Source organism: Choloepus didactylus, chromosome 8, assembly GCF_015220235.1.
Source record: "Choloepus didactylus isolate mChoDid1 chromosome 8, mChoDid1.pri, whole genome shotgun sequence".
NCBI classification, from domain to species: Eukaryota; Metazoa; Chordata; class Mammalia; order Pilosa; family Megalonychidae; genus Choloepus; species Choloepus didactylus.
The window spans coordinates 97,715,618-97,731,923 of NC_051314.1; the positions used below are offsets into that span (position 1 = coordinate 97,715,618).

General features: G+C 33.3%; 1 protein-coding gene across 17 annotated transcripts in view; it reads left to right on the forward strand.

Annotated features, from left to right (window-relative positions):
• Window positions 1-16,306, forward strand: part of KIF21A (kinesin family member 21A) — a 161,364-nt gene that overhangs the window by 119,921 nt on the left and 25,137 nt on the right. For 12 of the 17 annotated variants that reach the window (XM_037845822.1, XM_037845823.1, XM_037845824.1 and 9 more), the window contains 12 exons: window positions 443-550; window positions 3,643-3,711; window positions 3,813-4,027; window positions 4,180-4,333; window positions 4,516-4,710; window positions 5,337-5,438; window positions 6,187-6,352; window positions 6,840-6,860; window positions 11,017-11,077; window positions 11,462-11,516; window positions 13,337-13,551; window positions 15,921-16,028. In XM_037845822.1, coding sequence (XP_037701750.1) covers window positions 443-550; window positions 3,643-3,711; window positions 3,813-4,027; window positions 4,180-4,333; window positions 4,516-4,710; window positions 5,337-5,438; window positions 6,187-6,352; window positions 6,840-6,860; window positions 11,017-11,077; window positions 11,462-11,516; window positions 13,337-13,551; window positions 15,921-16,028 — 1,469 coding nt within the window. The remainder of the gene's footprint in view (window positions 1-442; window positions 551-3,642; window positions 3,712-3,812; window positions 4,028-4,179; window positions 4,334-4,515; window positions 4,711-5,336; window positions 5,439-6,186; window positions 6,353-6,839; window positions 6,861-11,016; window positions 11,078-11,461; window positions 11,517-13,336; window positions 13,552-15,920; window positions 16,029-16,306) is intronic. The other 5 variants (XM_037845825.1, XM_037845830.1, XM_037845831.1 and 2 more) reach the window with 1 other exon arrangement.

Consider the following 16,306-nt stretch of genomic DNA (forward strand, 5'->3'; position numbering starts at 1 on the left):
TTAAGTGCTTACTATGTGTCTGGCACTGTTGTAAGCACTATATATATATATATAAAAACATTCAATTCTCACAACAGTCCAATGCAGTGGAACTATTATCTCCATTTTATAGATGAGGAAACCAAAGTCTAGAGAGGTTAAGTATCTCATTCAAGGTCACATAGTTACTGATATTAAGTACCAAAATTTCATTCAATTTATGGGACAACTGAACATTGGATATAAAAAAAATTTAAATAAAGCACTAAGCATTTGATAGAAATATATTAGAATAAGTTTTCTATGTTCTGCAAAAATAAGAATTGCCATTTAAATGTGCAGAAAAATTCCACATATTTCCATGTTAAGCATTCAGCATTTTAAGAATTTACTTCCAGACATACTGTTTAATGAATGCTGTAATAACGTAATTCCCATAGGTGTATATGCCTAATTTTTTTAGGTTCGCCTAATGAAACAAATGAAAGAAGAACAAGAGAAAGCCAGACTGACAGAGTCTAGAAGAAACAGAGAGATCGCGCAATTGAAAAAGGATCAACGTAAAAGAGAAGTGAGTGGACGTAAACTCTCTGTTATATAAGAATGATGTAAATTGAACAGCATTGTTTAATAAATAGAAGAAAATTTCCTGATATAACTATTTCATACAGATAAAAGAGGATAAATAAGCATTCATTTTATAATATGGCATTTATTGTGCTATATGAATAATAGTAATTAAATGTAAAATTTATGAGAAAGAGTATAATATAAATTTTATTTGAAACTTATTTCCCAGATGATAAAATAGAAGAAAATAGCAAGGAATAACTAGTTATCTCTAGGAAAACCTAGGAACTAGTTGCAGTATTATGTAAGATAGCAATTTTATGATGGTTCTGAAGAGTTTCATCACTAGAGATTCTTACAAAAGTTTTTGGTGGCATAGCAGACTTTACTTGAAGAGACTTTATTAAGAGCTATAAAAAAATTTGTATGTTTTGACTCAAGAATTCCACTTTCATGAATTCTGGCTACAAATTTACTGTGTATTTTTACTCTTCACTTCAGACGTATTTGTAATAGTAAAAAATGTTAACTGAGATGCTTCACAGTAGGGGGTATAGTTAAATAGATTATGATCCATCCCATTTAATGGATTGTTATTCATCTACTAAAAATTAGGATTTGTAAATTGTATAGTGATATGAAAAATGACTCTCTGATATTAAATGTAAAGTTGCATTTAATGTATGCATATTTGATTACAATCAGAGACAATGTTGAAATGTATACACCGACTTGCTAGCTGTAGTTGTGTTAGAGTTATTAAAGGTTGTGGTTGAGTTTTTTCTTCTTTATTCCAAATTTTTTGTTATTTCTTTAAACGGAGAAACTTCTAGTTATATATTTATGTATAATTTTTCTTAAATGAAGAGGACATCACCCTCTTTTCCCTGTGATCAATTAGCTTTTAACCATTGCTTGGTTTTTCTTGCTCAATTTTTTTCTCAATGCTCCCTGGGCGCACAGCATGTTTTAGAAAGTGTGAATCTACTTTGGAAGGTAAAGAGGAAAATTAAGGTGGTACAGAGGAGAGAATAATGAGGTAGAAAAGTAGATATTTTGGCAAGAAGACCCCCCCCCCCATATTTATGGTTATATTTATTTTTCCTAGCATGTCATGCTTTAGTAATCCATTCATTTTGTCACATTGTCTTTCTAGGCAATTTAGGTTTTGTTTCTACCAATATATTCCTATTGAAATCAAATAGAAGCACCATTTGAATACATTGCCTATCTGGTTTCCCCCACCAAATGTTGCTTTTTAAAAATTGAAATATAATTCACATATCATAAATTTTCCCCTTAGTGATTTTTAGTATATGCACTAAGTTGTGCAACCATTACCACTACCTAATTCCAGAATATTTTCATTACTCCAAAAAGAAACTCTATATAGATTAGCAGTCCTTCTGCATTCCTCCTTTTCCCCAGCTCCTGACAAACACTAATCTGTTGTCTCTTCTGGACATTTCATGTAAATGGAATCATATAATATGTAGTTTTTTGTGTCTGTCTTCTTTCACTTAGAATGACATTTTCAAGATTCGTGTATTTTTGTAGAATATATCAGTACTTTATTTTTTCAATGACTGAATAATATTCTATTATATGGATGTACCATATTTTGTTTATGCATTCGTAAATTGATGGACATTTGGCTAATTTGGACATTACTCCAAGATTTTGATTATTTATTTTGTTTTTAATGAACACTTTGTATGCTAGGAATAATTTCTTCACAAGGTATGCAAGATTTTTTTTTTATTATAAATTCATATGAGATATAGAGGGATCAATATCTTACAATAAACTCTGGATGGAACTTTTGAATTTTACTCGTAGCATTTGATGTCCATGTTCTACTAGAAAAATTTGAGGCTGGCTAATTATATACAAAGATGCTCACATTCAGACTCCTTCTCCCTTTTATTTATTGCTCTGTGTGCAAACTGATATCCTTTTCTAAGTTGGTCCTTGTCATACTACTCTTTAAACCCTTAGAGAACCAAGTATAATATTTGCACATCCTACACAAATATGAATGAGCTTGAGATTTAATTTTTAATAGGAAGAAATTTAATGTAGTAACAAGTTTCAAACTATGCATTTTAGTTTTGTTTTTTTATAGTTCATTCATTTTTAAAAATATTTATTAATTTTGCTTCTATGTGAATCATTGTGACAAGCAATGGGGATATGGCATCAAGAAGAGTCCTTTTCTCAAAGAATTCCCTTCTCATGAGGTCCATGTATACATAGGAGAGGAATGATCTGTTTGAATTTGAGATACAAAAAAACATGAAGGATTGTTCATTATATCTCAGAATTTAAGTGCTTGAAAGGGATGTTTGTGCTCAAGTCCAATTCATAAGAATCAGGATCTTTGTTTTTCCTATTCCAAAATTCTTTCCTAAATTATATCCCTGCAATATGACTTAAAGTAATCCACAGTTAGTTATCTCCATCATTAGAGTACCTAGAAACAAATTGGTAGTCAATACTGACTATTAAACAGAGATGTTATTGTCCATTTACTTCACCCCTGATAGTAACATTTCCAAAGTTATTATAAAGTGCTAATATAATTAGTATATGTTCTCATTATATGTAAAGGAGTTTATAATTATTATATATGATGTAAGATGCCGCTATTGAAAATATTCTAAGCTAATTAGTATTTCTAGCAATAGTATAACTGATATTGATGGAATTAATAGTGTTTTCTGTGTCTTCCTGTTTGTGTCTCAGCCAGCAACAAAAAAAATTGTCTAACAAAAATTAAATGAGACAGTGTTTGTACAGCACTTAGAACGGTACCTATACCTAATAAGTATAAGTGTTCACTAAATAAAATTGTGTGGCCAGAGACAGCTTTTCATTTTTCAGAGAGAGATGGCTATACCAGTATTTATTTGAGTTTGTTGGAATAAAATACCTACATCTGTAGCAATAGATCCTGTTAACTCAGATTCTGCTAAGATCCCTTACAGAGTTCACGGGGGTGGGGTGGGAAGGGCGGGGAAATATTTTAATGTAGGAGTTGGAAGATTGTGCCTTTCAGGTTACTTTTTCATCTTATTCAATATTATTTTGTAGCATCAATTAAGACTTTTGGAAGCCCAAAAAAGAAATCAAGAAGTGGTTCTTCGTCGCAAAACCGAAGAGGTACAGTGATCCAGTTGACCATTTGAGGGAAACTTTCTGACTGAAATAAATGATGTGTTTTAATAGTGTAAGAGATTGAGGCAACTCCTTGCTGTTATTAGGTTACAGCTCTTCGTCGGCAAGTAAGGCCCATGTCAGATAAAGTGGCTGGGAAGGTCACTCGGAGGCTGAGCGCATCAGAGGCCCCTGCGCAGGACTCGGGTTCCAGTGCAGCTGCCACAGAACCAGATGCATCAAGGGCAGGAACCCCACAGAAAATGAGAGTTCCTGTAGCACGAGTGCAGGCCTTACCAACGGCCACACCAAACGGAACCAGGTCAACATGATTCTTCTATTCTTCCTGACACAATCTTTAACTAAATATTTAACTAAATATTGTACTTAAATGAAAAACTTCTCATAATTTGGCAGTGCACAGTCAAATAAGTATGTTAAGTAGTTATGTTTGTTTGTTTTATGTGATTATAGAAAAAAATATCAGAGGAAAGGATTGACTGGCCGGGTGTTTACTTCCAAGACAGCTCGCATGAAGTGGCAGCTTCTTGAACGCAGGGTCACGGACATCATCATGCAGAAAATGACTATTTCCAATATGGAGACTGATATGAATAGACTCCTCAAGGTGTGAAAAATAGAAAGTAGACATTCCCCTCTTTCCCTACCTTAGCTGACTGTTAATTTTATTCTTCCAAATTTGCTTCCTGAGTAAATTTTGTTTTTACCAAGTTATTTTCTTTGTTTTGATTGTCCTTGGTGTGAATAGATACATGTCATTTCTCAAAATGCAACCTGTTTTCTCAATAGCAACGGGAAGAACTCACAAAAAGACGAGAGAAACTTTCTAAAAGAAGAGAAAAGATAGTCAAGGAGAATGGAGAGGGAGATAAAAATCTGGCTAATATCAATGAGGAAATGGAGTCATTAACTGCTAATATAGATTACATCAATGACAGTATTTCTGATTGTCAAGCCAACATCATGCAGATGGAAGAAGCCAAGGTTTGTAAAATTAAGAAGCAAAAGTTTAATGACTTAATGGAAAATATTTTCCAATTGTTTTTTCATTAAAAGCACTTTGAATTGTTACATGCAGGGACTTTATTTATCTGTTTAATCTCATTCTTATGTTTTACATGTATACAACTCCCTGCCTGCTCTCTGGTGATTTAGAAAAATTTATACTTTCCTAAACAAGCTCATGTTCTGCTAGGAAGATATTCTTGCAACTTAGTTCCTCACCCCCAATATGGCTTAATGCACTCATCATAGAAGGTCAAATTCAGGAACCTGCCTTCATCCTTCTTTCTGCCTAAAATAATTCTTTCCGACTTAACTCCATGAGCATTGCCCTAACTACTCCAGCCTAAAGAGCAGCTTTCTTTGCTGAATTTGTGATAGTTTTTATTATTTGTACAACACATATTTCATTTAGTACACCCTGGTATCTTTTCTATTAGACTGTATGTTTCTTGGGGCAGAGCTATGTCTTATACTTTTCAAAATAGTCTCATTAGCTAGCCTAATATTGTCAGGTAAATTCATGAATAATACCTTAAGAGGCTTTTGCCTTCTGTATAAATACATCCAGCTCAGAGTAACGATCATCATTGACTGGTTTGATGTAGGAAGAAGGTGAGACATTGGATGTCACTGCAGTCATTAATGCTTGCACGCTCACAGAAGCCCGGTATCTGCTGGATCACTTCCTGTCGATGGGCATTAATAAGGTAAGACTTAACTACGCTATTATTTAAAGGCTGAGTTTTGATTATTTTATTATGGCTTTATCTTTCTCTAGTGAATCTTCCCTTTGTAGTAATGAAGACGACTCTTAATTAGAAACATATCCCTTCTGCCTTTGAATAGTGTTAAGAAAAGACAGCAATATTTAGATCACTTTTTCTAATACAATTTTCATTAGCTTGTCTTCTATTGTGCTTGCATATAAGAACAAATAAACAACCTTAAGAAGAAATAATTTCCCTTTTGGTTTAACAAAAGAAAGAAAATATCTCAAAGTAAAAACAAACTTGGTGTTATAACTTTGGTTTAATACTGATTCTTTCCAGCTCAGAAGAAAATCAGAAAGGAAGAAAATAGAGTTGTAACCCTCCTTTGAATATAAATGCTTTAATCAGCTTATCTAAAATGATAATGATTTCTGACTCATTTTCCCCCCGCATCGGAACTGTGTAGACCCATTTTGTTATATTCTCTCATTTAATCTGTACAACATGGTAGGAAGTAAGTATTAAATTCACATCATTTTATGAATGATGAAACTGAGAATCAGGAAGAAAAGGTAACTTTCCCATGGTGACCAAGCTAGTAGGTAGAGGAATAGGAGTTTGAGCAGGTCTATTTGATGTCAAAGTCCATATGTCATATGCATTTGCTATTTGATAGATCTTTGTGTGGTAGATTGTATGTGTGTATGACCTAAATAATTGTTCTTTTTTTTTTATGTCATTATAGGGCCTTCAGGCTGCCCAGAAAGAGGCTCAAATTAAAGTTCTTGAAGGTCGGCTTAAACAAACTGAAATAACCAGTGCTACACAAAACCAGCTCTTATTCCACATGTTGAAAGAGAAAGCAGAATTAAATCCTGAGCTAGATGCTTTACTAGGACATGCTTTACAAGGTAATTTGGACTAAATTTTAGTTAAAGAAATTGCATGGTAGCTTTGGTCTTGGAGCATGTTATATGCTTCCTCTTTCCCCTATAGCTTGACTGAATAGATGCTATATTTACTTAATGCTTTTAATAACCATTCCTTCTTTAATTTGCATGTGTAAATTTTGTGGGAAGCAATTATTGTTGTTCCAAGAAATATTTACCAACTTAAAAAAGCTTACTTAACTCCTTAAAGCAATTAGTTTTTATAGATAAAGAAAATCAACCAAATTTCTGAATTGGTTATTTGAATTATTTAAAATATTAACTGTTTCATTACTGTACTTTGCATATCTAACTGCCTAAAAAATAAATTTGTAAGTGTTTGCTATGGCATCTATTCTATTTTTTTTAATAAGTGGTACATAAACTTGTTTTATGTAGGAGTTCTTGACATTGGATCTATTTTGATTGGAGTGTTGCTTTTTGTTTCCTTTTGCTGTTATTTACACAGATCTAGATAGCGTACCTTTAGGTAAGTATGTTTAGCTTTCTGTGTACCCTCCAGCTGCATGAATTACTAATTGTTCATGTACACTAATTGTGGTACATCTTATTTTAAAAAGTTTTCATTTGGCAGCCAACTGTTTTTTGCATGATGTATGTTTTAAATGTATCCACGACTACAAACATACTAAGTCTTTTCTTTATTAAAAAATTCTGACTTAAAAATCCTTATATGTTTAAAGAAATATACTTTAGTTAATTGTCTTTTATTGTTTGAGTTCCAGTTATGGCTCCAATTTTATAAACCTTCTAAGTTCTTTCTCTTTCTTATAGGAAAAAATGAAATATATGGCCCTTTTTAATTTTTAGAAGCTGTTAAGCTGCATCAGTTATTTTAACTTCATAAAAACTTGTTCTGAAACTAATTGAGTATCTTTGCTGTATATTTGTTCAATTCTCATCTACTCTTCACTTTTGTAAAATTAGACACACTTTCTAATACCGTAAATTGAAGAAAACTATCTGAAGAATTTCTCTGAAGAGGTTGAAACAATATTTGTAATCATAGAATAATATTTTCAAGTTAGAAGCAGGGTTGGAACTCATCAAGTACAGAGATTTTTAATCTTTTCCTTCTGCCTCTACAACATTCACGTGAACTACGCCACTAGTAACATCTTTCCCTATTCTTATTGATTATATACAGGAGGGACCAGGAGTTATCAGGGGAATTTTATTGCCTGGGTTTTGTCTGAATGATTATTTTGAAGACGTTCTTATTTAATTAAAATTATTTTTAAATCTGATCTTAACTTTTTTTCCTAATCACTCAGCTGTCAAAAGCTTTTCAAATGCTTATACTAAAAGGGAAGAAAGTAACTGAAAGAATGAACATAATTATCTAAGTGTATAGTTAGAATACTAATCTGCATTTATTTTACATGTTAAGATGCTATACAAAATAAAATACAGGAGCTATTTGAATTTTTAGATGTTTACACTGCATGTTAATCTAAAAATAGCATTTCCTTGAAATCAGCTGCATGATAAAGATAGAGAAAAGCTACTACTTTTGAACTGCTCAAGCTGTAACAAGGACATGTAGAAGAACTAGGATTGGTTATATTAAGGAACCTAGTTAGGCTGCTCAAGTACCTGGCCTGAAGACTATAACTTCATTTTTAAAAATCCTACATAACAAGCAGCATTTTTGCCATTCCATGTTTTGTCAAACATGTTTCGTGTTCTCCTTTTCCACTCCCTCCTCCTCTTACTTTTTCTTATTCTTGTTAGTGGCTCAACTTAGATTTTTATTTCAATCCATGATATCTTTTAATTTGGAAAAAAAATTCACTGCCCTTTCTGGAAAATATTAAACTGCTAATTTGATGAGCACTGTTACTTTTTTTACCAGTGGTAGAAGCCTTGTAGACTCATTGCAAACAATTTTCAACTATCTTCTTTAGCTAAGAACGACTGGAAGCAAAGAGTGGTAACCCATTCAGCTGATGTAACTCATGTCTCATGGAAGAAATTTGCCCTTGGGATTGGAGCCATAATCCAGACCAGAGGGACTGGAGGAAAGGCATAGAAAGAGATTAAAAAAAAGGAGGGGGGGGGGGTTCTTAAGCACAGCTAGGCAGTCATAGATATATTGCTTTTAAAAAATTTTATTCAGCTCCTATTTTATCTCAATCATCAGGCTTGATGCTGGGATTCAGAGATCAGTAAGACATAAACATTGCTCTCAGGAACTTGATGCCCTGCTGAGGGTACAGACCATGGACAGAGTATGATACACTGCAGCGAGGGCAATGATTGAGACATATTCAGGGGTTATGGGAGCACAGATGTGGGGCCATCCATAGAAAATAGAGGAGTGGATGGCTTTATGGAGAAGGTGACATTTGAGCTGAAGTTAAAAGGGAAAGAATTAGCCAGGCAACAGACAATTTTGAAGAGGGGGGCGGGAGAAGAGTCACTCCAGGCAGACGGGCACCAAAGCCACTTTTATGTTTGGAGATTTGCTAGGAGGACTCATGGTATTCAGCATATAATTGTTTTCAAACTAAGATTTATTACAGTGATGAATATGAATATACAACTGGATCATAAGGGAAAAGATGCAGATGGAGTCTGGAGGAATCTACATGTAGGCTTCTTTATGCTCTCTCTCCCATGACAGGTGACTTAGGGAAAAAAAATGAAGCAACATGTGTGTGATGTTTATGCCCAGGAAGCTATTAGAAACAGTACCCAGGATTTTTACTGGGGACTGGTCATGCAGGCACCCTCTGCCTAGCATAGACCAGAAACTCACACTCCCAGAAGGAAAGCTTATATTCAGCATAAGCGCTATTGTTTGCACAAATATTCTAGGTACTGTGAACCACCTTTATCAGTCAGCTGTTGACTGGGGACACTCTGAGAGCCAAGTTCCAGATGGCAGCCAAAGGTCAACCTTGCAAGCAGGCCTTTCTGGGGCGTAGCAGTCTCAGGGCTGCACACTACTCCAGACTTTTTAAAGATAACCATTTTGCTTAAGTTCCAACAAAGTTAAGACTGTGAAACTTTACACTCATATGGAAGAACTTCATGGCATTTGGGAGTTTTAAATTTCTGCCTTCAGCTTGAATGCTGCTGTGATGAGAAAAAAAGTTGTCCATGGGCTACAGTTATGTTCTCAGAGCAGAGAGTACAACAGTGGGGTGATGGTGTGTCCAGGTGATCATTGTGCTTCAGACATTATTCTTCAGTCCTGCTGAGGGTTCTGACTCTGCGACTGGGTGGGGGCCTCTAGGCTGTGGCCAGGTTAGTTAGAATAAGCCATAATTATCTCTAAACAAGGCATACATGCAAAAGCAGGAGGGAAGAGATTTTTTTTTATTAAGGCTTACATGATATTCAACTATCTGGTTTCATCAATCTCTATAAGGAAAACACTAGCAAATCTTAGCTTGCTTTTATACATGGGAAAACAAAGGCTAGGTTTACCATGTCTTTGCAACCTCTTTTTCTCCAATGTTGACTAATTCAGTTACCTTAGCGCTCAGTCATCCCGTGTGTGACGCAAGGCCTTGAGCCTCCTCTAATGCTGGGCTTTGTGACCCACACAACCTTCAAGACAGCTATTTTCTTCACTTCAGAAAGTAAACTCCCTTAGTATGAGCCCCCTGGGGCTCCATTTTAGATAATACTGTCAGGTATTAATGAATTTGTATCAAAGTTCCTGTGAAACAGTGAAGAAGGACGTGAACATCAGTCAAGAGTAAAGAATTAGTTGATCATATGCACAGTCCACCTGTATGAGACAAAATTAAAAGATTAAAGAGATCAATCTTATCTATTTTTTATTAATATAATATGTTATTTATATATTGTCTTTAGTTTTGTGGAATGATTTTATAATAAAATGTATACATTTTTAAAACCTGTACCATGTTAGCGATTCACTGATATTTTGAACAGTTTACTTTCTTGTGAATCTTACTTACTGACTTTCTACTAGTTTTATATGTTTGCTTTTTTTTCCTTCTTTTTTACTAGTTTGCTAGGGTTGTTTTGAAATAGCAGTGGCTCGTTTGTATTTGTTCACAAACTGTTGCATGCAAGACTATAGTTTTCGTCTTCTGTGTATTCATGAATGAGCGGCATGCTGATTGTGACTTCTGAATTCCTTCACACACATGCTACTTGAAGGCATTTTTCCATTTAAATAAGTTGGAATAACTGATAAAGTATAACAAACACATTTACATTTATACAGTTGTCACAGTTGGCTTGGCACATGAAAGGGAGCTCATGCAGCATTTACTTTAATCTTACATAATTTTACTCTGAATTTTCTTGTGTTTGGATAAATGAGGTAAATACATAATTCTGAAAAAAATATATAAATTGTGCAGGGCTCTGATAAATATATGATCTCATTCCCATCCTGTGAATCTTGTTCTGTGCTTTAAACTCATGCTTGTCCTATTTTGAACATGTTTTTCCTCATCCTAAGACATATACCCAAAGGTGTTAGAAATACTGTTTCTATAATTCTGTCCATTTCTATTCAGTTACTAAAACCACAGTGCCCCTATTGAGCCTTTAGGCTAATGTTTATTATAGCATGAGGATTGCAGTCACCATTTGAATTGTGATATGTCAATAATAATTATATTTTGGACTTTTTTTAGAAAATGTAGAGGATAGTACTGATGAGGATGTACCTTTAAACAGCCCAGGATCAGAGGGAAGGTAAGAGAGTCTTAAGAAACTCAACAGAATTGACTTCTTTCTTTAATACTTTTAGTATGTTTATCTTGTTACTTAAAACAATGATCATAAAGTAGAAATGATTTTGAGTTCTATGACTAAGTGACTAGCACTAGGAGCAGTAATCTGGAAAACAATCTAAGTCATGCTTAACTATCATAAGTATTTTAGAATAAAATATTTGGGATATTTTAGGAAGGAAAAATGAATTTTTTAATTAAGAAAATGATATTTTGATATTATATATTGTCTTTCTGTGTTTTCCTTATGCTTATACCTTTTTCTTATACCTGTAAACATAGAAGATACAGTTTTCTATAACAAGTTCCCTTTTAATCTTGTGGTTAATTATTTATTTGCATATAGCACACTGTCTTCAGACCTTATGAAGCTGTGTGGTGAAGTGAAACCTAAGAACAAGGTAAGGAGAATTGAAAATACCAAGCAAACATTCTTTTTCACTGTTCTTTCTTATTACTATTAAACACAAAGGCCTCAAGCTCCACTCAATAGATTAGCAAGTAAGCATTCTTTTAAAAAAGTTCTCCCATGTGTAAGAAATTTAAATCTTTATCATATTCCTCTTTAATTGGTTACTGAAAAAAAAATTAAATTGAAAAATTCCCCTTTGATAGATTTAGGCTTTACTATATTCTTGTGCTTTTTTCACTGGACAAGATGTGATAATGGAGGCTGATTCTTAAGCTATTGGTTAGCTAAATGTTAGACCCTGTAGTGGTATATAGCAGAAGTTTTTGAAATTTTATCATTTTAATATGTCTTTAAGTGTGTTTTTGTTGTTTTGTTTAACTAGTATCCTGAAGTGTTTGAATAATAAGTCAACCCTTAATCCTGCTATGTTGAAAACTTTTAAGAATATAATGCATATCTGTGGGATTTTAAAACATATATAAATAATGCATGCTGATAAATGTGAGATACATATTGTACATTTCAGATTGAGCATGCTAGCATTTGATACTAGATGAATTAACTATCTTAAGATGTTTGAAAACAAAGAACTCTCACAGTGCTTAGTCAATATTTATTGAATGAATGAATAGAATCGGGACCTAAAAGAATAATATTGTGCAAATGGACAGGACAGATTAAGGCCCATAGTTGTTAGTCAGACAATGTAATGAATAATTTGGTTGGATGTAAAATAATAAGTGGAGATAAATGTGCTTAGCTGGAGCATACATGCCCCATCTAAAATAAATAGCCACCTCTACAACTCTTGCTTATTTTTGCCATGTAGGAATATGAGCCAAGGGCTGCCAGATCTTCTGGTTTTTCAAGAGAAGCCAGAAATAAGGATTTTTATGTACAATTTCCTGGTCTTTAAAATACTTGTGTACTGCGAGTGCCCAAAAGGATCTCATATATATATAAAAGAATCTCATAAGTAATATATATATTCACTCATTGCAAAAATGAAGTTAACTATATATTTTATATAGGTTTGTACCAGCCCTGTGTTAAATGCAGGTGATATAAAACTGAATTAAACAGGGTCCTTGTCCTCTGGAGGCCTATAATCTAGTGAATTCCTTGATTATCTGTTATCACCTTAGTGATTTCAACACCCAACTCTTGTGTTGGCTGGTGTTGAATTTTCCAGCAGGTAGATTAAAGACATAGTTAAGGTATCAGGGGAACAGGATGAAAATTGAGAAAAAAATTTAAAAATTGATATTTAATAATTTATTAAATTAAAGCATCTAAGCCTGGGAAAATCCAAATTTAATTGAGCTTCCCTGCAATTATCTTTTGGTTTAATTTCTTTTTGTTTTTTTCTTTAATTAAAAAATAGAAGGAGCTGACCACAAGTGGCAGGATAGCACAGTAATTTTGGAGGCAAATTGCTTTGAATCTCGCTTTACCACTTACTAGCTGTGTGCCCTTGGGCAAGTTACTCAGCTTCTTTGTGCCTCAGTTTCCTCATCTGTGAATTGGGTTAATGATAGTGCTACATTTATGCTAATATGCTAGTGATTAGTAGTGCCTGGCACATAATAAGTTTGATACAAATGTTGGCTATTACAATGGCCTCTAAAGGTCTTAATCTGGATATAGCTCTGCTTGTCACTATTTTACATGCTATGTTTCACACATTTGCCAGAAGAGACACACTAAATGTTTTTACCTATTTCAAACTAATATTAAATCTCTATTCCCTAAGTGCCTTCTTTTGCAAAAGTTTGCTCCTGATTGCTTTTCCTTCCATTCTCTGACTAGGCCCGAAGGAGAACCACTACTCAGATGGAATTGCTGTATGCAGATAGCAGTGAACTAGCTTCAGACACTAGTGCAGGAGATGTCTCCTTGCCTGGCCCTCTTACACCTGTTGCAGAAGGGCAAGAGATTGGGATGAATGCAGAGACAAGTGGTACTTCTGCTAGGGAAAAAGAGCTCCCTCCCCCATCTGGCTTACCTTCTAAGATAGGCAGCATGTAAGTCTGGCCCAGCTACACTAACTTCCTTTCTTTTGGCTTTTTAAAAAATATGCATGTTGCTCATTTCTTCTCTTTTTTTAAACTTATGTAAATAAGATTCCTGGTTTTCAAAGTAATTTCTGTTAGGTGCTGTCTCCCCTAATATTTTGAACATACAGAATCATTTAAGATGAGGTGTACTTTGTTGAATTACTTGTCTCTAAGTTTTAAGATCATATTTAAGGTTTATAATTTTTTTGTAAGGACTGAGTTATGAATTACAGACAGAAAATTTATTTAGAAACAACTAAATTAAATTACACTAAAATGGTACCTATAAAACCATTGTATATAAATAGTCACTTTGAAGACTTACATTTGCTCTAAATTTCATGTGTCCTAGTTCTAAGAGCCCTATCAGGATAGTAAACTGTTTCTGTCCCTTTTAAATAAAAAGAGAGTTGTTAATTAAAAATTTAAAACATTTTGAGCTTTTCTAATTCTATACCTTGAAGCACATTGTATATTTGGGATGAAGGTATTCACAAAGTATTTCTACTGGTATTATTAAAGTCTTGGATGGGGGAATATTCTCTTTCCCATCTATGTTAATATGAATAAAAAACATTCCATTCAAAACAAATCTTAGAATTTTTTCATTACTGACTTGGAGACAAAGAGAGATTCCTCTGCACAAGCCAGTGTATGTGTATATGTTCTGTGGGTGTGATTGTGTGTGTATGTATGTATGTTTTAATAGTTAAAATTAGGTCAGTCACTATCAAACAATTTTAATGATATTTTTCAAACTAACCCTCACGTATGCTGTAGCAAATAATTTATGTAATAAATATATTGCTACATTGAGGAATATTGCCAAAAAGAAAAAGTGGGACACACTATATGACCCTAAAAGTAATAAAAAATAACAAGCTTTCCCCACTTGAGTTTCTCTCTGTTTCCCATAATAGTCTTCATTTCATGAAGATATTTTTATAGTCTTCCATTCAGAAATTCCATCCGCTACCTTTAGTTTTAAAATTAATTTTAATTTTAATGATGACAGAACTTTCTTGCATGTGCTTGAGGTGGTCTTTGTAATTAACTGTTGGATTTGCCGTTCGAGACTGCTAACCAGTGTAGCTTATGGCTTCAGTGCTTTTGTGGTAAGAGGAGCATAGAAGAAATTGTTTTGGTGAAGTCAGTGATATAGAAATGAGGACAGATTTTAGGAACCCGCATGCATTCAGCATTAGTCTGTCAGATGAATAGAGGCTTTTGGAACCTCAAGACTTAATCTATGGCCTGGAATCCAGATTCAGGTAATACCTTCTTTTTGCCTTTTTTCATTTTAGAAATATATCCTTCAGATCATAGAAAATCTCTTTTAGCCTTTGTATCTTCATATGTCTTATTTTTGATTTTCATACATTCAAATGCTTATGTGATTCTCTACAAATTTAAGAGTTGGTCACATGCTTGGTGCAGTGACTTTTATAAGCCATTTAGTGCATTGCTTTGATTGCACAAAGTAAATAATTTACTCAAATGGCCCTTACGATTTAAATAGTACAGAAATTCTAAAATGTGATGTCTCCCTTTTAGAAAAATCAGTCATACAGAGTCTAACCACAATTAATTTACATTTTTAAAATGAAATCATCATGGTAGGTCCATTCTGGGGATCTTTCTGATTTCCTTAATTTTTTTCATGTTAATATTACTAGCCAAGGAAAGCAAAGATACATTTTTTTCAATTAGAATCCATTACCACCATACATGAAAATTATAGTTTTGCATTTTTAATTACATAGGAACTCTTCCATATTTATAATTTATAATGAGACAGGAATAGTTTTAAATTTACATAGCTACTAATTAATACCTAAATCCTAGCTAAACAAAATAATTGTGTTCTTTTGTGTGTGTGTGATTGCCTAAGTACTATTTTGTGATTATATCTAAATATTAATTCATTAAATCTTGTGTCTCATATTCTAGTGTTCTAAAATTTTTGTTCTTGTAAAACTAAAGACAATTTTTCTTCAACTGAAGCAATTTTAATCAAACTTCAACGTTCTTGTTTAAAATGAAATATTTATTATAGCTATTTGGTAGTAAAGGATTGATGTTTACATTTAAATATAATAGTTTTTCCCATATATAATTAGATTGCTAATTTAACAATAAAATATATAGGTGTCAAGTTTTATCAGCTAAAAATAATTCATAATATGTTTCTATCCTAGTTATTTTTTGCTCCCAAGTAATAATCTTTCTCAAGTTCCAATTAGAAATCTATTAAAATTTTTGGTTGAACATATTCAAAATGAAGTTATATGAATATATTTTAAATTGAATGATTAAAGAATCTCTTTTTATTTTAGTTCCAGGCAGCCATCTGTATCAGAAAAGAAAATACCAGAACTTTCCCCTATAACAAGGAGAAAGGCATATGAAAAAGCAGAAAAGTCAAAGGCCAAGGAACAAAAGCAGTAAGTTACTAATGCTTTTTATCTACTAGACTGCTAGAATGTTTGCTGCATTTAGATGCTAATGGGCAATAGTGAAATTATTTTCCTGATTTAGGCTGGTTCTGTGGTTAAGACTGATTTGACTAATCAAGACAATCAAGTCGGCTCTGATTTGGATAAATGGTCTCCTAACTTTCTTGGTCATACACATACCTATAAAAATGTTTGAGCACTTGTCAAGGGTATGGGTCAGTATTCCCTTGAGATGAGGTGTACTGTTAAAGGTAACGAATTAAACC